General features: G+C 35.7%; 3 protein-coding genes and 1 pseudogene across 3 annotated transcripts; 2 read left to right on the forward strand and 2 right to left on the reverse strand.

Annotated features, from left to right (window-relative positions):
- Window positions 1-237: 237 nt before the first annotated feature.
- LOC112008167 (cytochrome P450 CYP72A219-like) lies at window positions 238-14,741 on the forward strand (annotated as a pseudogene).
- Window positions 14,742-15,070: 329 nt separating this feature from the next.
- Window positions 15,071-16,331, reverse strand: LOC136061514 (glutathione S-transferase-like). Its single transcript, XM_065775041.1, has 3 exons — window positions 15,976-16,331; window positions 15,811-15,859; window positions 15,071-15,704 (listed from the first exon to the last, which is right to left on the reverse strand). Exons 1-3 carry the CDS (start codon window positions 16,126-16,128, stop codon window positions 15,250-15,252), a joined length of 657 nt encoding a protein of 218 aa, XP_065631113.1. The 5' UTR covers window positions 16,129-16,331; the 3' UTR covers window positions 15,071-15,249.
- A 1,199-nt stretch (window positions 16,332-17,530) lies between these two features.
- LOC112008175 (glutathione S-transferase) lies at window positions 17,531-18,791 on the reverse strand. The gene is made up of 3 exons (XM_024040515.2): window positions 18,436-18,791; window positions 18,271-18,319; window positions 17,531-18,164 (listed from the first exon to the last, which is right to left on the reverse strand). The coding sequence occupies exons 1-3, from the start codon at window positions 18,586-18,588 to the stop codon at window positions 17,710-17,712; spliced, it is 657 nt and encodes a 218-aa protein (XP_023896283.1). The 5' UTR covers window positions 18,589-18,791; the 3' UTR covers window positions 17,531-17,709.
- A 575-nt stretch (window positions 18,792-19,366) lies between these two features.
- Window positions 19,367-22,097, forward strand: LOC112008174 (putative Peroxidase 48). The gene is made up of 4 exons (XM_024040514.2): window positions 19,367-19,734; window positions 20,429-20,626; window positions 21,160-21,325; window positions 21,431-22,097. The coding sequence occupies exons 1-4, from the start codon at window positions 19,435-19,437 to the stop codon at window positions 21,913-21,915; spliced, it is 1,149 nt and encodes a 382-aa protein (XP_023896282.2). The 5' UTR covers window positions 19,367-19,434; the 3' UTR covers window positions 21,916-22,097.
- Window positions 22,098-23,047: the final 950 nt, after the last annotated feature.

Raw genomic sequence — 23,047 nt, forward strand, 5'->3', positions numbered from 1 at the left:
GAAGAGTTTTTGAGCACGCACAACGTGCGTGCTTAGAGGTTAGTGTGTATATATATGTCATTTTCTTGTTGTTTTATTTTGTCTTTTATTTTTTGTCCACGACCTTTAGGACAATTTGTGAATGCTTGTTGACAACAAAGAAAAGGCTATAAACAAACGTGTTGAAGAAACATCCATTCTTATCTCTTCTTCACTTTCTTCTACCTCTAGCTCTCTCTATACAAAGAAAAAAAAATAATGGAAATTTCTCTAGATAAAGTTGCCACCTCCGTTCTTTTTGTTATAATGACAACGTTTTCATGCATGATTCTAAATTAGGTGTGGTTAAGACCAAAATAATATAGAGAGGTGCTTGAGAAAGCAAGGTCTTGTAGGCAATTCCGATAGACTTTTCTTCGCGGACACAAAGTATAGCTCTATGATGAAAAAGCAAGCTTGTTCTAAACCCATAGAACTCTTAGATGAGGAGAAAATGGGCTTTTGCCCTTTCTTTTTAAAATATTTAGCAAAATGTCCCATATTTGAAACTAATTAGGGAAATGCCCATGTTTTGAAACTCGATATCGAGTTTCAAATGCATAATTCAATTTTTGGAACATTGAGTTATAGTGAACGTGGACTCAGAAAAAAATTTATTTTTCTAGAACTTGAGTTCCTTGAACTTGAGTTTGTAAAGTACTCAAGTTCATGGAACTCTAGTTCCACTTGAATTTTTTCAAGGACATCAAGTTCCATGGACTCGAGTACTTCACATGGAGTTCTGTGAACTCAAGTTCCAAGAAATTTTTATTTTTCAGTTCGCTATAACTTGATTGTCTAAAAATCGAGTTTTAAATTGAAACTCAATTTTTAGAAAATCGAGTTTCAAAACAAGAGAATTTCTCTAAATAGTTTCAAATATGGGACATTTTGCTAGATATTTAAAAAAAAAAGGGCAAAAGCCCATTTTCACCCTTAGATGATATTGTGCCACATGTTCTCCCCTTTGAACATCACATAGTGAAGCATCATGGTATGTATGTCTACAATAAACTTAATTACCTTAAGATTTTGTTGTAGCAAACACAAATTATATCTCACTCATTTCATAGCAATAAAGTATGTATGGTTGTTTAAGTCCTGTAACTTCTATTTAAAAGCTTCCAACTATGAATTTGCCTATGCCCAAAATCTTAAATCTGAACCTGACAAACTAAACCAATTGATTAAATTATAAACTAGAATCTAAATTGGTAGCGGTGGAGCCAAATTTTTTTTGAGGTAAAGCTAGTGTTACTAGTTCTAATTTAAATAAACCGTTGAAATTATTTTTGTCCATTAGTAATAGTCAATAACAAACTCTCACTTAAAATTTATTTTGAAAATGTTGAAGACTTAATATTTTTTTAAAAAATATCGGATTTCCTTCCAACCTTCATAAACATATGCAAGCAAGAATTCTTTTACATGGCTTGGCCCAAGATCCCGTGCAAATATTATGAGCTCTGAACAAATCAAAGATGTTTTCACCAAGATAGGTGACTTTCAAATGCCCAAACCAAATCCACTTGCTAGATTGCTTGCAAAGAGAGTAGTAAACTACTCAGGTGAGAAATGGGCTAAACACAAAAAGATTATCAACCCTGCTTCCCATATAGAGAAGTTGAAGGTTATGTATTACATTTCTTATCTTTTTAAATCCATGTGGAATCAATAGCTGTGTCCAAATTAGATTATTGATATCACTTTAGTGAAAAATGTTGTAGCTTAGTCTAGAACAGTATGATTTATCTTTAAAGTGATATTGTACAAATCACCAAGTTTAACACAAATACACTTATGTACTGAACTCCATAGCAAGGTTTCAAAAGTCTCTAGTACATGTTAGTGATATTATTAAAAAAAAAAAAAAAAAAAAAAACTTATAGGTACAGTCAGGGTGACTCAACAACTTTGGGGGCTTAAGCGAAAATTTTAAGTCGGGCATTTTTTATATTTAAATATTAACTGAATTTTTTTATTTAAAATCTATTTAAAATAATATGAATCTCTATAATACAAATGAATTGATATGATATACATCAATTTATTAATTGGTGTGATAACTTATAATAATTGATAAAGTAAAAATTTGTATAAAAAAAGTAAAGGAGTAGTAGTAGGTGTGAATGAGGCAGGTGTGAGTGTGTGATAGAATCAGGATGTGCAATGATGTGGCTTGTGGGTAGACTGTGCAGTGCTGTGGGCTATGCAAAACCAGCGTGTTGTCCTATCAATCAAGCAAATTAAAAAACATAATTTAAAATATTTAATTGAATAAAAACAAAATCTTCAATCTTAAATATCAGAAAAAAGAGAGGGAGAGGGCCAGAAGGATTACCTTTGCTATGCCCACACCGCCCCTCTTCAATCTTGAATCTACTCTAATGGCAGTGAAGAAAGGATGATTTAAAGCTATTGTAAAGAATGACTAAGCGTATATAAAAAGATCAAGAATCAAAATGAAGAAAAGAAAGGTAAGAATATAGATGGATAGGCAGAAAGATAGAGAGATGAGAGATTTTTTCTTTTGTTTTAGAAATTTATAATCTCTATTTTAGCATATTTCAAGACAATTATGTTGTATTATTAATGAATTTGTCTAGTATTAATTTGATTTTAGCATATTTCAAGAATGAGTTAATGAATTTGTCTCCTAAAATTTAATTTTGTTAGCTGAAGTTTGACTATTGTTGTTATCTCCCTTTTTAATCTTTTGCATTTTAGGATACAATGGTGCCTTTTTGGTGCTTTTTATTGACCAATAAAAGTATTTATTTATTTTTTTGTAATTATTGCATGGCATCAATTGCATCGATTGTTCAGCCGGCCCTAAGTACAGTATAATAATCATGAATGGAATTGTTTGTGTTTTGGTTATGAGTAATGCTATAGACACAAATTATTTTACAAACTTTTTTACAAACTAATTATGTGGTGAGTGATTATTAGTAAGTGAAAAGATGATATTAGTAATGGACCTAATGAGAAACAGTAAGAATTTGTCACATCAATAATTTGTAAAAATGTTGTAAAATAGTTTGTGTTGTAACAGTACTTATAACTTAAAAGTGACAATATTTTTTTTAGATGGGTAGTTAATAGGAGAAATAGGGTTCAAACTACATACACTAGGCACCACAAAGAATATAATTATTGATAGATACTACCATTGATTAATTACTTCAAAGTCATTATAGAAAAGACTATCTTTGATCTATTAATTAAAATATGGTTGACCGAAAATATTGTGTTCAAATAAGATTCTAAGTACATTCAAACATCAATAATGCTAGTATAGCAAATAATATTATATGTCCATTTTCTTCTTAAAAAAAATATCAAAACAAAAAAAAGATTATAAATCCATTCAAACTTTCAAATATGAATAATATCAATTAAATTTAAACTTACATTCTTGTTTGCTCAAATGGGAAAAGTTCGACTCCTACCTGCACCCAATTTTTTTTTTTTTTTTAAATAGTCTTGGTTTAATAGTAAAGAATAATTATCATAGGGTGGATGTTACAAATTTTAAATTCTATCTCTAAAAAAAAAAAAAAAAAAAAAAAAAAACTTAAAAACATCTATTGCAATCAAATACAAAAAGAAAAAAGAAATAGTTATAAGGAATTTAACTACTTTGAATTCTTTATATAAATGAAAGGGTAATTGTTTGTTCGCAATTTGGCATATATAACAAACAGCATGTGTATTAAAAGGGTCGCTGGGATTCTATCAAAAACAATATAGAGTAATAATATTGACATAACATTTTTTTACTATTATTGAAGTGGTAAGTTGTTAGTGATTTTTCTCTTAAAAAAATGGTTATTGATTTTCATATGGGCTATATATCATTAATAACTTGTCATTTGCAATAGTTGTGAAAAAATTTGTGAAGAAAGTTACGTATGGAGATTTATTGAACAATATAATGCCAATAATCTTGTTTCTATTTATGATACTTTAAACTATTTGTGTTGTGGTTACTGCAACTTATGTTACCTATATTTTATCAAAGTTGCATTGATATGTGTTAGGTACATATTTTATGTAATTGGCTAATCCTTTGACAAAATGCACTTTACTTGTAATTGGGTAGATCTAGGATGGGTTTAAGACTTCAAGAAACACGTTGTTCAAGTCAAATGTTAAAACCATGAAGATCTAACCAAGAAACAAGTGAAGAAGAGCTGTTCATTAAAGCTCGACATCAATCTCGACAGAAAGACTTCTATCAAGATTTAAAGTTGAAGCTCGACATAAGCTATTTCTGTCAAGACTTACGGAATTTGAATTTCCAGATCTGATTTTTGGCCCAAGCTGATGTGTATGTGTTGGGTTTCTTTTCTCACAACCCAAGACATATATAAGGCTTAGTTTAAAGGCTATCATACATGGAGAATGCATGCAGATAGTGACCTAGTTCATTATTCTCTCTGAAAAAGTTACTGCGTCTTTACGCCAAGGGTTTTGTGACCAAGGAGCTTCTTGATCTTCACTGTTAATGAACTGAAGAACTTTGCAGCTAACAACCTTTTTAAGTTGCTGGAGTTAGTCACGTACTGGAATCCGTGCATCATTGGTTAGTCACGTACTGGATTCGTGCATTGAACGAAAATATTGCAGCTACAATACAAGTCCAATTGGGTAGTAAGGGTTCAACTATAAGTTGGTATTTCGGAATAGGCCAAAGGGTTTGGTAAGATTCATTATACTATTAATTGCTTGTGATTGATAATAGTAAATTCTTAGGAGTGGTGACCTTAAAATCACCCAATGGGGTTTTGCTTCAGTGGTTTTTCCCATTTGTAAACAAATCTCCCTTATCAAATTTATTTTCTGTTGCATTTAGTATAATCGGTGATTTGTTTGTACTACTACGCTATTGTATGTAAGTGAACCTAATTAATTAACTTGGGTAACTAATTAATTTGCAAGGGGTTAATTCATTTTAACCCAACAAGTGGTATCAGAGCAGACACACTCTGATTAGGTTTAATCTTTACTGTGTGATCCATTAACTCCTGTTTGTCATGGATAGAGGACAGTCTCTTATTATACCTCCTTTATTTGATGACACTAATTATGCATATTGGAAAGTGCGCATAAAAACTTTCTTGTAGTCTTTAGATGATAAGGACTGGCAAGCTGTGGAAATTAGCTAGGTGATGCTAAAGAAAGCACCAGCTGATTGGGATGAGGCCAAGATCAAACTTCAATAGCAGAGCATTGAATGCCCTATTTAGTGTGGTGACCAATAAGGAGTTCAAAAAATATCCTCAACTGAAATTGTAAAGGAAGTATGGACCATCCTCTAGACAACCTAAGAAGGGACTAAGGCTGTCAGGGATTCACAGCTCCAAAGACTCACGACTAGCTTTGAAGAGATAAAGATGGAGGAGGATGAGACGTTCGATGAGTTCTATGCCAAGCTGAAGGACATAGTGAACTCAACATTCAATCTTGGTGATCATATTCCCGAGCCCAAGATTATGAGAAAGGTGCTCAGATGTAAAAACCCAAGGAAAAATGCTAGCCACATCTGCGCTATACTTCAAAAAGACTAGTTACAATTGAGGCTTATTGTAGTTGTTAATAAAGTTCAGATCTACCCAGTAAATACCCGATATGGGACTCATCACACACCCACACATATCACACTATCAATCAAATTACGACATCACATCAGATTTCTCCCTAAGAGATTTTATGCCAAGATAACAGCGATTGAAGAATCAAAGGACATTAACACCATTCCTTTGATGAGACTGATTGGCAACTTGCAAACCTATGAATTAGGTTTGACTAGACTTGGGAAAGGAACCAAAAGTAAGAATATGACATTGAAGGCCAAAAGTAATGAGACTAATGAGTCTTCAGATGATGAAGATTCCAAGATGAAGTCCTACATTACTAGGTAGTTCAAGAAGTTCATGAAGAATGCTAATGTGAAAGGTTTTGACAAGGACCGTAAGTAATCTAGTTATTCTCAATTCAAAAGTTAAGACATAAGGAAAAAGGATACTAAGAATGGTGGTTAGTACACTATTCCCTTCGGACCAAAGTGCTTCAGATGTCAAGGTTTTGGACACATGCAACAAGAATGTCCAACGTATCTCAAGTTGATTGGGAAAAGTAAGGCTCTTGCTGCTACCTTGAGTGATACCAAGCCTGAGACTGAATCAGATGACAGTGATGATGAGAAAATCTTGAGTGCTTTCATTGCCACAATGGATCCTACTGAAGGGACTGTAGAAGTAGTGGATAAAGAAGAGAACTTGGTGGAATCCAAGTTTGAGAAGATGGATGAACAGGATGACATCCATACAGCCTATGCAAAATTGTACAAGGTTTCTGAAAAGCATGAGAAACTGTATAGGCTGGCCATCAAGAAGCTAAGCAATGTGGAGTTAAATCGAGAGGAGCTACAAAGGTTGATGAAGCCAATCAAACCATTGGAGCACTGAGGTTCAAGAACAACTTCTTGGCTGAAAGAACTAAGAAGTTTGAAGCAAATTTGTTCCATGTTTGAGCTCAGTTAGAGAGGACTTCTAGTGCAAAGCTAGATGAAATGCTGAACCTCTAGAAATCAGCTTCTAACAGAACCAGCTTGGGGTATGAACTCTCTAACTCTTCTCCTATTGCCTCTTCTAGTAAAATAGTTTTTTGTCTCACCTGCTAATGATAATGATATTGAAAATAATGAAACTAAAACTGAGATAGCTAGTGAGAACAATCTAGACAAAGGCAAATTTATTCTAGGAGCACCCCCTAAGCTAGAGAATAAAGAGACTAGAAACTGTAAAGTTGTGATTTACAACTATGTTTTATATTGGCTTTATTCCATGACAAAAAGTGTTGTAATTGCTTTAATTTTGTTCCTTGTATTTTGTGAGAATTTATTGTATTAGGTTTAGTATTAAGTTGGTGAAGACTCAAGCTTAATTGAAGATTAAGTGGATTTCACGAGAAGCTAACCCGCGAAGTAGCCACGTGAGAAGCACATAACTAGAAGCTGAAGAATCATGTCGGGCTATCGTTTTCGCGAGTGTCTTGCGAGTAAGGCCTTCTCGCGAAATACCCGTGAAACATTCTGCTTAGAGGATTTTTAAGTGTGACTTTCTTACCCTTCACTTATACTATATATACCCTCATTACCCATAAAAATTGTAAGAGGACCATTCAGAGAGAAAAACCTTAGATAGGTTTTCTACAACACACACACTCATCTTTTAGAAATCATTCTAACCTTTTCTCCTTTCCTCTCCCATTGTCATACCTTGAGAGGAGATTTGTAACTAAACACAAACCACACCTATTCAGAGTGTAGAGAGTGTTTTGGACCTTGGAAAGCTTTGGGGATTTACCAAAAGAAGTAGGTGAGGCTTGGTAGATACAATCAGGCGTATTGCAAGATTTAGAAAGCTAGACGAGACATGGTTTCGAGAAGCCTTATTGGAGTGGGAACTTGGAGGGCTTAGGTGCATTGGGTAGATTAGGCTTGGAGGGTCTCTTGCTATTCGTGTATCCCAACTTATTGTCTAATGGATCGATTTACCACTTGGAAGGCGGGGGAGGTTTTACGCCGAGTACTTCGGTTTCTTCTTCGATAACACATCGACGTGTTATCTTATGTTTGCATTCTTCTTCCATACTATTTTAGCTTTCATTTTAATGTTGTGTGTTAATGAATATGGATTAAAGTAGTTTTATTGTTTATCCGTCGCATTTACTCTATTTCGCACTTAGTTTAAGTTAGAGTAAAATCAACCGAGCCATAATATTTTAATTTGAGGGTCTAAACAGCTCTTGTGTTTTAACACATTTTCAAGCTTTCAGAAACCCTAAGAGCAATAAGGCTAAAAATAAGAAGTCTCAACCAAAGAAGCCACATTTCTATCATCACTGCAAAGCTTCGAGACACACTTGTCCAAATTACTATAAGTGGTTAGCCACTCAACAGAGCAATAGTGTGTTATCATCTGGTGGTCAAGGTCAGATTCCACCATCTTTGGGTCCTCTTGGAGATCTTCTTAAGGCCCTCATATTCCTTTTAACTTGAACGACTTCAATTCTTTCCCCCTCACCTCTGGAACAAAGGTTCAACTCTAGGAAATGATCTTTCTCCAAAACCAAAGTTTGGAAAGAAAAAGGCTCAAAGTGATTCAGTCACTTTTTTTTTTTTTTCTCTCTCTCTCCCTTTATGTTTTTGCATTACTTTTTTGTTTTGCTTTCTTGTTTTTGAGTCAGTCTAGTTTTATGCTTTGTATGTTTACATGTTTTTGTTTGTTTGTTTTCAGTGTGTGTTTATGTATATTGGTACTTGTGTACCCTGGATGGACATTGAAACAAAGTTTTCTAAACTTTGTATCTCTTGTAGCTTAGATGTGCATCTCAATGTATAACTAAGCAAGTGAGTTTTGTGGCTCGTGTTTGTGATGAGTACAATTAAGATTATCTCTTATATCTCATTCTCATATCACCTTTTTTTTACAGGAAGGACTAGAAAATCCTAAGAGAAAAGCATAAATAACCATCTCACCACTAAAACTTGCCAATCATAAATAACATCTGTGTGCTTAGGCATAGCAAAATTGGGATGTTTTAGCTTACATAAATGGGTATTTATTCTCTCCCTTATATGCCCATGGATACTATGCTTAAAAGAAAAATATGCAAAGAATATAAAAGCAAAAAGAATCAAAATACTTTTAATATGTTTGTAAGCATGTTTCTAAGAGATGTGAGAGTTATAAGATGTACATCGAAGGTGATAGTCCCCATCAAATAGTTATGATTGTGTGTGAGTGTATTTGATTTTCTCATATCTCAAATTTTCATAATATGAGACAATTATGTACTTTTGCTATGTTTCACACACAACACGTAAATTCTTTGCTACTTTTAATACATGTACAGGTACAATGTGATTTGGCCATCATAGGAGATACATGTGTTAATATATGCTCGCTAAACTGTCTTAACATGTTGATTGGATCTTTGGTTGAGTTGCTTGCTTGTTGCATTTTATCTCCTTGTGTTTTTTTTTTCCTCCTTGAAAAACTCATTTTCTTCAAGCTCGACAGCTTCTTAACAGATTCTCGACAAATTCCATTTCTATCGAACTTTCTTTCTTCAGCCTCGATAGAAACCTCAATAGCTCTTCGATCCATCAAGGAATTTTCCTGTGCTCTCTGCCTTCTTAATAGAATCTCGACAGATCCTCGATCCATCAAGATTTCTAGGCTCAACACTTGCTCGACAGCTTCTTTGATCTATCGAGCCAAATTTCCTTGATCTCTGTTTGCTCGATAGATTCTCGATAGATCCTCGATCCATCGAGACCATCCCTTAGTCGTCGACAGATCCTCGATAGATTCACTTCTGTCAAATTTTAAAGCTCGACAAATTCTCGATAGAAATCTCAATCCATCAAGCTGCGTTTTCTATTTAAGGTTGGGGCATGATTTCAAATTTCATTTTCTCTTCTCTCTCTCTCTCTCTCTCTCTCTCTCTCGCGACCTAAACCCCTTTCCCTCACTCAAATCTTCACTCAAATCAAGATTTCAACCTAGTTCAAGCCTCATTCTTGCGGTATGACCTCTAAATCCTCTCTTTCTCATGCATTTCATGCTTTTAGACCTAGGTTTTGGGATTTTCAAAAACTTTTGGGTTTTTGAGATTTTTTGTGAAATATATGGATTAGGTTTTGTGAATCTGATATTATAAGACCATGCATTGCATCCTCATTGGATTATAACAATGTTTCATGCATATTTAGATGTGTGTGATTGATTATTGTTGTTAAGTACTATTAGGTTTGGATTGGGTTTTTCCCATGATGCTTTTAATTTATGCATGTCACATGTTCATGCATTTTACATGCATATGTCCTTTCTTTTCTTTCCTAATCTAAGCATGTGTTGTGTTTCCTTTTATTCTCTCTCTCTCTCTCTCTCTCTCTCTCTCTCTCAGATAGACTGCATTATGGCACCCAAACAACACAAATCTACTCCGGCTCGGAACCCTCTTAAAGGTTCCAGGTCATCATCTTCCGTTCCTTCTCACATTCAGTTCCATGATGAGAAATCCAAATCGGATTTCTTTGAGAACTTTCAAGACCGTGGTGTTCATTCAAAATGCTAGGTCATCTTGTTGAATTTCTCCGATACTGCTCTACCCGAAGTCATTCGGACTCGGGGATGGGAGCCCCTCTATGGGAAACTCGAGAGGTGTTCAGTCGTGTTCATTTAAGAGTTTTACTCCTACATGCACGCCATCAATACCTCTGTGCCTCAGTTTGCTACGACATTCGGAGGCACACGTATCGTAGTTACCCTGAACCTTATTGCCAAGGTGCTACATGTACCTCGGGTAGCGCATCCTAACTACCTTAGTTATAAGCGTCTCAGGACAGTGTCTAGAGACGAGCTTATCTCTCACTTTTGTGAGAAACCTTCACTTTGGGGTGGTCTTTTACACACCCTTTGCTCGAGCTTTGCAAAAGGTTCAAGATTTTTGAACATGGTGATGACCTTCACTCTCACTCCACGGTCTCATTATAACTCCATCACTAAGCCGCGTGTTCATTTTCTTCTTTCTTTGATGGAGGATCTTTCCATTAACATTCCCTCTCACTTCATCACATCTATCATAAAATGTCTATCAGGATACCGTTACTCGTGATAAGCTCATTTTTTTCTTCGACTATCACGCGGATCCTTCAGCACTTCTTCATTCCTATTCCTCTTTCTCCTCTTTTCACCATCGTGGGTGCCATCAGCACTAGTTCTGTCCGGCGGAGTGAGGCCCAGCTTCGACTGAAGCAGCCACGAGTGGAGACGACCGATCCTGTAGCTTTTGCTGTTCCACCCTCTTCCTCAGCTCCTTCTACCTCAGCTCCTTCCTCCTCCACAGCTGGTGTGACCCTCGAGACCATCATAGAGTAGCTTTAGCAGATGCAGGCTAACTTTGGTGGTCGTCTTGACTATCTCACTGATGAGACGTGTTAAATGAACACCCGAGTAGGCCACATTGCTCACCGGCAGGCTTGCATGGCTAGTCTTACTCCTTCTCCTTCTCTGAAGGCCTCTCCTGATGATGAGGATGATGAGGATGATGCTAACTCTTCCGATGATGACGAGATGATGACCTCTCAATGACTTGCCCTTTGTCATTTGTGACAAAAAGAAGAAGTAGTTTTGGTTTTGAGAGTAGTCTTGTTCTTAGAAGGAGAGTTAGTATAGGATATTTTTTTTGATAGGGGCAGTGTATATAGTTTTGAGGGATGTAATGGGTAATTAATTAATTTACATGAGCCTCTTGTATACCGGTCTTGTAAGCATTCATTTAAATACACTGTACTTTATTTTCATATATATGATGATAATGTATGTTTTCTTCACCTACCTCTACATGTGTTGTTTCTTTTCTCTCTTTATACACATGTTTTTTTATGTATGCAATCTTCATTTCTATTTCACACATGATGCCTTGATGAGTTTTGTTTAAGTATTTCAGAAAGACAAGTTGTGAAATTCTACCGTAACAATGAACTCTCTTCTTGCAAAGTTTTTCAAGAGTTTTTGTTAGGGTTACATTTGTTTTATAATCCAACAAGTGGTTATGAGTTTAGTAATTTAATACTTCTCTCATGATTATTTGTTTTGTTGTGGTTTTGTCACAGATTGCTAAAGGGGGAGATTATTAGGGACATATTTTATGTAATTGGCTAACCTTTTGATAAAATGCACTTTACTTGTAATTGGATAGATCGAGGATGGGTTTAAGACTTCAAGAAACATGTTGTTCAAGTCAAGTGTTAAAGCCATGAAGATTTGACTAAAAAACAAGTGAAGAAGAGCTATTCATTAAAGCTCGACAACAATCTTGACAGAAAGACTTCTATCGAGATTTAAAGTCAAAGCTCGACACAGGCTGTTTCTATCGAGACTTATGAAATTAGAATTTTCAAATCTGATTTTCAGCCCAAGCTAATGTGTACATGTTGAGTTTCTTTTCTCATAACCCTAGACATATATAAGGCTTATTTTAAAGGCTGTCATACATGGAGAATCCATACAGATAGTGACCTAGTTCATTATTCTCTCTGAAGAAGCTACTGCGTCTTTATGCTAAGGGTTTTGTGACCAAAGAACTTTCTAATCTTCATTGCTGATGAACTAAAGAATTTTGCAGCCAAAAACCTCTTCAAGTTGCTGGAGTTAGTCATATACTAGGATCCGTGCATTATTGGTTAGTCATGTAGTAGGATTCGTGCATTGAATAGAAAGATTGCTGCTGCAATATAAGTCTAATTGGATATTGGGGTAAGGGTTCAACTGTAAGTTGATATTTCGGGATAAACCAAAGGGTTTGCTAAGATTCCTTATACTTGTAACCGCTTGTAATTGATAATAGTGGATTCTTAGGAGTGGTGACCTTAAAATCACCCGGTGGGATTTTGCCTTAGTGGTTTCCTTATTCGTAAACAAATCACCCGTATCAAATTTATTTTCCACTGCATTTAGTATAATCGGTGATTTGTTTATACTTCCACACTATTGCATATAATTGAACATAATTAATTAACTTGGGTAATTAATTAATTTGCAAGGGGTCAATTCATTTTAACCCAACAATATGATTAGCCAATGGGAGAGGCTGACCTCTGAAGATGGATTCTGTGAGTTAGACATATGACATTCTCTTGAAAAGTTGTCAAGCGATGTGATTTCAAGAACAGCATTTGGACGTAGCTATAAAGAAGGAAGAAGAATATTTCAACTCCAAAAAGGGCAAGCATAACTCGTTGTAAAAGTAGGACAATCTGTATACTTTCCAAGACTAAGATAGCAATTAAACATTCAAATTTGAAATTTAGTCAAGTTTAATTTCTTACCCAACCAAAAAAAGAAGAAGTCAAATTTGATTTTTATTGAGATAGGATTAACCAATTACAATTTAGTTTATATGGTATATAGGTTGAAATTCTATTGTATCTATTAAAAATATATATGCTATTTTTTTTATTTATAGGAATGTGTTATTTTTTAATATAACAAGCTTTCAACAAATTTCAACTTTTGCTTCACCCACCTTCTAAATAAAAATTCTCATGCATCTAAAGATGGTTTAAAAAATCAGTGTGGTCAAAAAATTGATTTTGGTCCTAGCAACTAGTTTAACTCGGTTTTGACCAATTTTAGGTGATTTTACCGGATAGGATTGGTTTTGGTTCCTAGTTGAACTAGTCAGTCCTGTTCAGATTTTAAAACCATGTCTCCAATGAAAAATAAAATTCCAAATTTTATTGTTTATTCAGAAAGGAAATTGGTTATAACCTACTAATTGAACATCTCATCAAACACAAAAATTAACAAAGATCATCACATTGTAATTAATACAATTTTCGTTTCTGTGTTTTCAATCTTCACAATTTACTAATAGCTAATATTTATGCATGCAGGTTTTTACCAACTAAGACACACAGGAGGATGAAGGAAATTGAAAAAGAAGTATGAGACTTACTAATGGGAATCATTAACAAAAGGGAGAAGGCGGGCAAAGGTAGAAATGATGACTTATTAGGCATACTTATGGAATTGAATTCTAGAGAGATTAAGGAATTTGGTAACAAGAAGAGTGCTGAAATGAGTATTAAGGATGTAATTTAGGAATGTAAGGTTTTCTACTTTGCTGGGGAAGAGACAACCTCGATTTTACTTGTTTGGAGTCTTTGGACAATGGTTTTGTTGGGTAAGTATCCAAATTGGCAAGCTTGTGCAAGAGAAGAGGTTTTGCAAGTCTTTGGTAAGAACAAACCTGACTTTGATGGGTTAAATCATCTTAAAATTGTAAGTATTCCCTAAAGATTCTATTTTTCTTTATTTTCCTATAAATTTTATATGTAATGTCTTTTGAAGTTGAAATATTCACATCCATGAAAATTCATGTCAATATTAGTTAATTGATCGAGTAAAAGCCATTTTCTATCGAGCTCGTAATAGTTAGCATACTCAGTTTTTGTCTACTTGGTAGTATAGACTATAGGCCACTAATTTGACTGCAAACCTCAAATTTGATTAGGTTTGTAGATCAAGTAATAAATCTTTTTTCAAATTTTATTTATCATAAATGAGCTTCAAAATCCCTCATATACTCTTCAAGAGGAAAATTTAATGAACTTATTTTATTTTATTTTACTAAATTCTTTAAGAAATGCACTTTGGTAATAGTTGGTTATCCATGGCATAGGTAACCATGATATTGAATGAGGCTCTGAGGTTGTACCCAACAGGAGCTTTGCTACTTCGAATAGTTCACAAGGAAACCAAGCTGGGAAATTTGATAATACTAGTTGGAGTGGAGATTGCTATACCAACAATCCTAGTCCACCATGATTATGAATTGTGGGGTGAGATGCAAAACAGTTTAACCCCAAGAGATTTTCAGAAGGCATTTCAAAGGCAACAAAGGGCCAAGCATCATTCTTCCCATTTGGTTGGGGTCCTAGGATATGCATTGGTCAAAACTTTGCTCTAATAAAGACCAAGATGGCTTTGTCACTCATTTTGCAGAACTTCTCATTTGAGACCTCGTCCTTTGCTCATGCTCCTTACTCAATCAAAATGGTTCAACCTCAATTTGGCGCTCACAATATATTACATAAGATATGGTACGAAAAAGTTGTTCCAGTTGAACAAGATTTATCATGATTGTGCCTTATGGCTTATTTGAGGTTCTATTTACTATTTAGTGATTAAAAACTCATTTTCTAAAGAATAAGAAACAAGATATTATATTTCCACTCTATTTTATTATGTTTGTGTTTGTACATCCATTATGACATTAATTGAAGGAAACAATGTTGAATAGTGTAAAAAAAAAAAAAACAAATTAAATTAGAAAAATACATCATTATTATTGGTAAATTTTCATTTTTAAAGAATAAGGTTAATATTTTTAATCCTACCCAAATTAAAAACCCTTTTACCAATTATAAGATCCTATTTTAACAACCTTATTGCAAAGGCCAGAGTATATAATGCTAGTAGAAAATTAATGAATTTCCCTTTTAAGTGTTCTGAAATTGAAAGATTACACATAGGGAGATCAAAATGCCATTGATCTCTTTGGACCCAGCCAAAAAACTAAGGAAAAATGGGGGAGAAAATAAATTCTCCGGATTGAAGCAATTTATTCAAGAAATGCCAACCAAATTTTCTAAGCACCCTTCTGCAAATCAACCACCTTCTTCCAAGAGTCTCGGCTCGATATCTCGTCCCACCATCTCCCCACATTTTCTCTCGAAGTGAACAAATTGCCCTTATCAGTGCCACTGACCAAGTACTGAGTGTTGGGCAAGTGTGAAAGATCAGCCAAAGAAAATTCATCCCCAGCCAAGAACCTAGCCTCCCCGAGCCTCTTTTCGTAGATGTCAAGCACTTTCGACAGCTTCTCTTCGTTCTGCCTGATCACTACTTTGTCTTGCTTGATATTCATTCGAGGCGCGAATGCGAGCTGAAAAACCAAAGTTGAGCTTGGTGGATTGAAGCTCTGCCCTTCTGCTTCTATCCACTGATCTATGGATGCTTTTGCCAGTGGGTTTGTTCCGTATAGTCCTTTGTTCCCTTTGTCCGCGTACTTGTCACAAATGTAGCGGCATATCGCTCGAGACTCTGTATTACCCACACACAAATTCAAATTTATAATATGGAGTTGCAAACAGAGAGAAACCAGAAAAGAGAATGAATGAAAATGATGAAATTGCGGGTATAAATTTACCAAAGATGGAGATACTCTCATCTTCAAATGCTGGTACTTGGCCAAAGGGCTGTAACATTATCAGGACCATGTATAAGAGAGATTCAGAATTATAAATAGCTAATTAGTCGAAAAGAGAGAGAGAATTGTGTGTGTGTGTGTGTGTGTATATAATTGTATAAGTACCTGGAGCTTGAGGAACTCAGGCTTCTTGTGCTCGCCCTTGGACATGTTAATGGAGATGAGCTCGAACTCGACATTTTTCTCATAGAGACAAGCTAGGACCCTGGACACAGCTGTGGACATGGGTGGTCCGTACACTTTAACAGGAGTCGCCATTGGAATGGGAAGTTTGGTAGCTTTGGGGGTTTGGGGTTTCGCTTGCTTTCTTTGTCTCTTTTAACACACTCTCTTTGTGTGCGTTTGATATGTGAATTCTTGTTTCGTTTTCGACCATTCAAAAAGGTCGGATCATCTCATACTTTATCCTTTACTTGAGAGTTGAGACAGAGGTTGTTGATGTGGGACCAGAATGCCGCAGCAGAGAGTAATTGTATTGAAGGAATAATTTAAAGACCAGACCTGTAAAGTAGGCCTCGGCTTAATAAAGACGACCTCACGGGAATTCAACTTTCCTTAATTGCTTAGGCCCATGGGTATAGCCCAATTATTCAAGCCTGATTCTCATGGTCTTGGCTCTGCCATGGGCTAGCCATTCTCATCGGTCCAACTCAACTATGGGCGTTGATCCCATGCAGCGCCTAAATGATAAGGAAGTTTTTGTTCTGGGCCATCTGAGGTCTTTTTTATAATGAATTTTTACAACAAATGATAATCTTCAAAATCCCTCATATACTCTTCAAGAGGAAAATTTAATGAACTTATTTTATTTTATTTTACTAAATTCTTTAAGAAATGCACTTTGGTAATAGTTGGTTATCCATGGCATAGGTAACCATGATATTGAATGAGGCTCTGAGGTTGTACCCAACAGGAGCTTTGCTACTTCGAATAGTTCACAAGGAAACCAAGCTGGGAAATTTGATAATACTAGTTGGAGTGGAGATTGCTATACCAACAATCCTAGTCCACCATGATTATGAATTGTGGGGTGAGATGCAAAACAGTTTAATGCCGAGAGATTTTCAGAAGGCATTTCAAAGGCAACAAAGGGCCAAGCATCATTCTTCCCATTTGGTTGGGGTCCTAGGATATGCATTGGTCAAAACTTTGCTCTAATAAAGACCAAGATGGCTTTGTCACTCATTTTGCAGAACTTCTCATTTGAGACCTCGTCCGTTGCTCATGCTCCTTACTCAATCAAAATGGTTCAACCTCAATTTGGCGCTCACAATATATTACATAAGATATGGTACGAAAAAGTTGTTCCAGCTGAACAAGATTTATCATGATTGTGCCTTATGGCTTATTTGAGGTTCTATTTACTATTTAGTGATTAAAAACTCATTTTCTAAAGAATAAGAAACAAGATATTATATTTCCACTCTATTTTATTATGTTTGTGTTTGTACATCCATTATGACATTAATTGAAGGAAACAATGTTGAATAGTGTAAAAAAAAAAAAAACAAATTAAATTAGAAAAATACATCATTATTATTGGTAAATTTTCATTTTTAAAGTATAGGGTTAATATTTTTAATCCTACCCAAATTAAAAACCCTTTTACCAATTATAAGATCCTATTTTAACAACCTTATTGCAAAGGCTAGAGTATATAATGCTAGTAGAAAATTAATGAATTTCCCTTTTAAGTGTTCTGAAATTGAAAGATTACACATAGGGAGATGAAAATGCCATTGATCTCTTTGGACTCAGCCAAAAAACTAAGGAAAAATGGGGGAGAAAATAAATTCTCCGGATTGAAGCAATTTATTCAAGAAATGCCAACCAAATTTTCTAAGCACCCTTCTGCAAATCAACCACCTTCTTCCAAGAGTCTCGGCTCGATATCTCGTCCCACCATCTCCCCACATTTTCTCTCGAAGTGAACAAATTGCCCTTATCAGTGCCACTGACCAAGTACTGAGTGTTGGGCAAGTGTGAAAGATCAGCCAAAGAAAATTCATCCCCAGCCAAGAACCTAGCCTCCCCGAGCCTCTTTTCGTAGATGTCAAGCACTTTCGACAGCTTCTCTTCGTTCTGCCTGATCACTACTTTGTCTTGCTTGATATTCATTCGAGGCGCGAATGCGAGCTGAAAAACCAAAGTTGAGCTTGGTGGATTGAAGCTCTGCCCTTCTGCTTCTATCCACTGATCTATGGATGCTTTTGCCAGTGGGTTTGTTCCGTATAGTCCTTTGTTCCCTTTGTCCGCGTACTTGTCACAAATGTAGCGGCATATCGCTCGAGACTCTGTATTACCCACACACAAATTCAAATTTATAATATGGAGTTGCAAACAGAGAGAAACCAGAAAAGAGAATGAATGAAAATGATGAAATTGCGGGTATAAATTTACCAAAGATGGAGATACTCTCATCTTCAAATGCTGGTACTTGGCCAAAGGGCTGTAACATTATCAGGACCATGTATAAGAGAGATTCAGAATTATAAATAGCTAATTAGTCGAAAAGAGAGAGAGAATTGTGTGTGTGTGTGTGTGTGTATATAATTGTATAAGTACCTGGAGCTTGAGGAACTCAGGCTTCTTGTGCTCGCCCTTGGACATGTTAATGGAGATGAGCTCGAACTCGACATTTTTCTCATAGAGACAAGCTAGGACCCTGGACACAGCTGTGGACATGGGTGGTCCGTACACTTTAACAGGAGTCGCCATTGGAATGGGAAGTTTGGTAGCTTTGGGGGTTTGGGGTTTCGCTTGCTTTCTTTGTCTCTTTTAACACACTCTCTTTGTGTGCGTTTGATATGTGAATTCTTGTTTCGTTTTCGACCATTCAAAAAGGTCGGATCATCTCATACTTTATCCTTTACTTGAGAGTTGAGACAGAGGTTGTTGATGTGGGACCAGAATGCCGCAGCAGAGAGTAATTGTATTGAAGGAATAATTTAAAGACCAGACCTGTAAAGTAGGCCTCGGCTTAATAAAGACGATCTCACGGGAATTCAACTTTCCTTAATTGCTTAGGCCCATGGGTATAGCCCAATTATTCAAGCCTGATTCTCATGGTCTTGGCTCTGCCATGGGCTAGCCATTCTCATCGGTCCAACTCAACTATGGGCGTTGATCCCATGCAGCGCCTAAATGATAAGGAAGTTTTTGTTCTGGGCCATCTGAGGTCTTTTTTATAATGAATTTTTACAACAAATGATAATTTTTTTTTTTTAATAGAAAGATTTAACTTATGATTTTTGTATTATAAGTAAGTTGTTATTAGTCATAATTTAAATTTACACATTTAAATTACTTTTCTGTCCATCCATAATAACCAATAATAACTTACTGCTTAAGATTTATTAGGAAAATATTAGAAAAATATTACGAAATAGCATTACTCATTTTTCACTGATACTTTGAGGTCAAATTCGTCATTCCACAGATTCCTTTATAAGGCGTGGTGTGTGTCACCTGAATCACTTTCCATTTCATTCCCAACTTCCATAGCTCTTTTTCCCGCTCTTTCTCCTTCCTTCTCTCTCTCTTTCACCTCGAAGAGAAAGAAAAATGGCAGGCTCTATGACCATTTGGTTCTTTGTGGTGCTTTCGATCTCTATTTTGTTATCTTGGACCAACCCAAGAGGCGAAACCATCAAACCCTTCTCTCTCACTCCTCTCTATTCTTCTACACAGTCGGCTTCTTCTTCTTCCAATGAGGACATCTCCGGCTTGAGGTACGATTTCTACCATGAAACTTGTCCACAGGCAGAGTCCATTGTAAGGACTCACATGGCTCGCTTATACTCCGACCATGACAATGTCTCCGCAGCTCTCCTGCGTCTTTTCTTCCATGACTGCTTCATTGAGGTACTACATACAAGTTTGCCCCTTTTTCTTGATTCTTCTCTGTTTATTACTTAATGGGTCTTCGTTATTTTGATTCGTCTGGCTCTATACTTGTTGTTAACATTATGGGTTTGTCTTTTTCTCATCTGAGTATGGATTTGTTATTGATTTTTCTCTTCTAAACGTTGATTTCTTATGTGGGTGTATATTTGTTATCAATTTGTGATTGTTCTTTTTGTTTACTTCGGGGCTTGTTTCTCTACCTACGATGCTGGTTTGGCAATATGGTTCTTGATTTTGAACGATTCTTGGTCATATATGGACTACTTGTTCTTGTTTTGATGTGGGTGTGTTATCTAGAATAGAAGGGAAAAAATTGAGTCTTTCTTTCCTATTTTGTGGTTTTTCTGTTTCCTGTTGTGGGTGTTTTAATTTGCTTTTATGTTGCTTGGTATATAGCCCACAAAGTGACTTTTGATTCCGAATTATTTGAGCTTTGTGAAGTTTTGTATTGATATTCTTGTGAGTAGTGTGGTTCTTATTGTGCATTTTAAGTTTTGTATTTAAAGATTTATCAAGACAGCAAATTGTATGTTCTGATATTTGGGAGTATCGACATGTTATTCCAATTTAATCTTCTTGTTGTGATTTCTTGCCATTTATTCCAAGGTATTAATTTTTTGGTCATAATGTTGTGTGGGATTTTCTTGATCAGGGCTGTGATGCTTCTGTCCTCTTGGATGACAGCAATGGTGACAAAAACCATTCCATAGAGAGGCAGGCCATACCCAATCAGACCTTGAGGGGTTTTGATAAAATTGATTCCATCAAGGAGGAGCTTGAAAAGGCTTGTCCAGGGGTAGTTTCATGTGCTGATATTGTTTCTATTGCCACTAGAGATGGCATTATGCTGGTCTGTTCTTGATCCTGAATCTTAATATGTTCTTTCTCTTTTAGTTTTGTTAATCTTTGGGGTCCTTTAACTAAGGGTTTTGGCAACAGTTTAAGGCTTAAGTTTCGATTATTGTTTGTAGGTAATGATGCTTAAATGAAACATGGGGAAATTGTAAGAAACAGACTTTAGAAGTGTTGGTATCTCTTTACATTTTTAAATGTTGAAGAGCCTATCAACAAGATTTTAAAGTACATATGATTTTAAAGTATAGGAAAGTTTAGAAAATGAATTGAGATTATGATTGTAGTGAATTTTTCTGTTTTGGTTTCAACAAATTGTTAAAGTCACCTTTACTTAACCAACTAGTTGTATGGGGCAATATTTTGTAGTGGTTTTTCTGGTCTAAAGTTTCAAAATTTTCAAAAAAATTGAAATACTATTCTTGTTCCAAATTCAGTAAAACTGACAATAAAGAACAGTTCTCAATTAGTAACACTTTTTATTGGATTTCTTTGATGTAAACTTCTAGTCTTCTATGCTTGACTTCACAGGCTGGTGGCCCTTTCTATCCAGTGTTAACAGGCCGGAGGGACAGCATTCATTCATATTTCAATGAAGCACTGGCTGCGATTCCACGACCCGATGATAACATAACACAGACACTTCACCTTTTTGACCTTAGAGGTTTTGATGAAAGAGAGACTGTCAGCCTTCTAGGTAGTTACTAGATCTCTTCCTTTTCTCATTTGTCCCTCTTGTTTTATGGAGGTGAAAAAGGTTTTAAAAGATTTTGGTTTGTATCGGTTTCTTGATCATCTGAAGGCGCACACAACATTGGGAAGATTGGCTGTGAATTCATACAGAAACGTCTCTTTAACTTCAAGGGGACAGGGCAGCCAGACCCAACTATAGCTCCTGATTTCCTAACTGAGATGAGAATGAGATGCCAAGACAGTAATAGGACCACCACTCGGCCTTCTTCATCCATGGCATCATTGGAAATGAGTGAGTCAGCAGTGGGGATGTCATATTTGCAGGCGTTGTCATCTTCGATATCATCTGGGGCAGGTTTTGATACTCACTACTATCAGAGCTTGTTAAGTGGGAGAGGACTCCTTTTTGCCGATCAGCAATTAATGGCTAATGAGAAGACTGCGAGACTGGTAAGAGCTTATGCTTCAGACGATGGATCAACCTTTCGAATGGACTTTGCACGGGCAATGATGAAGATGTCAGGCCTTAATGTTCTGACTGGATCTCAAGGTCAGGTCCGGCGGAACTGCTCCTTGCCTTTGGTCAGTTCCTAAGCGACAGTCTACCATAATGAATTCTTTAAGACTTTGTTCTTTAATATTAGTTTCTCTTAAGTTCTGTGTTTGATGGTAGATGCAGTGACTTCCACATTTCTTGCCTGTTCTAATTTGAGTGTGTATATAAAGGCAATGGCATAGAGAAGACATTAGTCACAATGATGAACTCTTTTTTTTTTTTTTTTGAGAATATAGTCACAGTGATGAACCTGACGGTAAAAACTGCACGTAAATATGTTTTGAAGATCTTAAGAAATATAAAATTCTAATGTTTTGAATGTTACCAAAAGTTTATGAATATATCATATATGTAGAGCTCATAATGTATGCTGCAACATCCAAATTAATTTTAATTGGGTGTTTGTGTTTCTAATGAGTTTTGGCTGATTATTTTTCATCTGAAGGAGATGTCAGTTGATTCTTTGAGTGTGTACTTAAGAACTAGAAATGTCTACAAATCTGTGTCATGAAACAGAGGAACAGAGTGATTCTTTTAACGATCACCATGTAGAATTCAATGGTGACTCATGAACATGTTTTAGGGTCATCAGCTGTCTTTTTTGGAACGCCACTGGACAGCAATTATACAAGCTAGTGAAACCAATAATTACTTGTCAGTTGATTCTATTTGAGTTTGAACTTCAGAACTAGGAAAGCCTACAATCTGTGCCATGATAAGCCAAAGCAACGAGTCTCACATGAAGTCAACAACCTAAACCTAAACCAAAACAAAAAATAACATCCACCTAAACTGTTTTTATCATTATATTCCATACACTTAAAGAAAAGAGGCCTCTAGTTCGAATAGGTTTTTTTTTTTTTTTGGTGGAATTTAATAGTAAGCATCTCTTTCATTACACATACAAACCACGACCATCATCTTTCCTCAGTTTGCGGTGCTATTTCTTGTTATATATCTGTAATTTCACCACTACAAGTGTGCTCACTCTTTGCTTTGAGTTAGCGGAATTGTTGTAAAAGACCAGCCAGAGGAGGATTTATTACGTCTTTTGTCAAAATACTGGAGCCACATGTAACTCAGATCTTTTAGTTGGTTACAGTGTGCTTGATGGGAGCTACCATATTTGAAAATTAGTACACTGATGCATGAGAAAATGTAATATAATTA

The sequence above is a fragment of the Quercus suber genome, unplaced genomic scaffold, assembly GCF_002906115.3.
Source record: "Quercus suber isolate HL8 unplaced genomic scaffold, Cork oak 2.0 scaffold_104, whole genome shotgun sequence".
NCBI lineage: Eukaryota > Viridiplantae > Streptophyta > Magnoliopsida > Fagales > Fagaceae > Quercus > Quercus suber.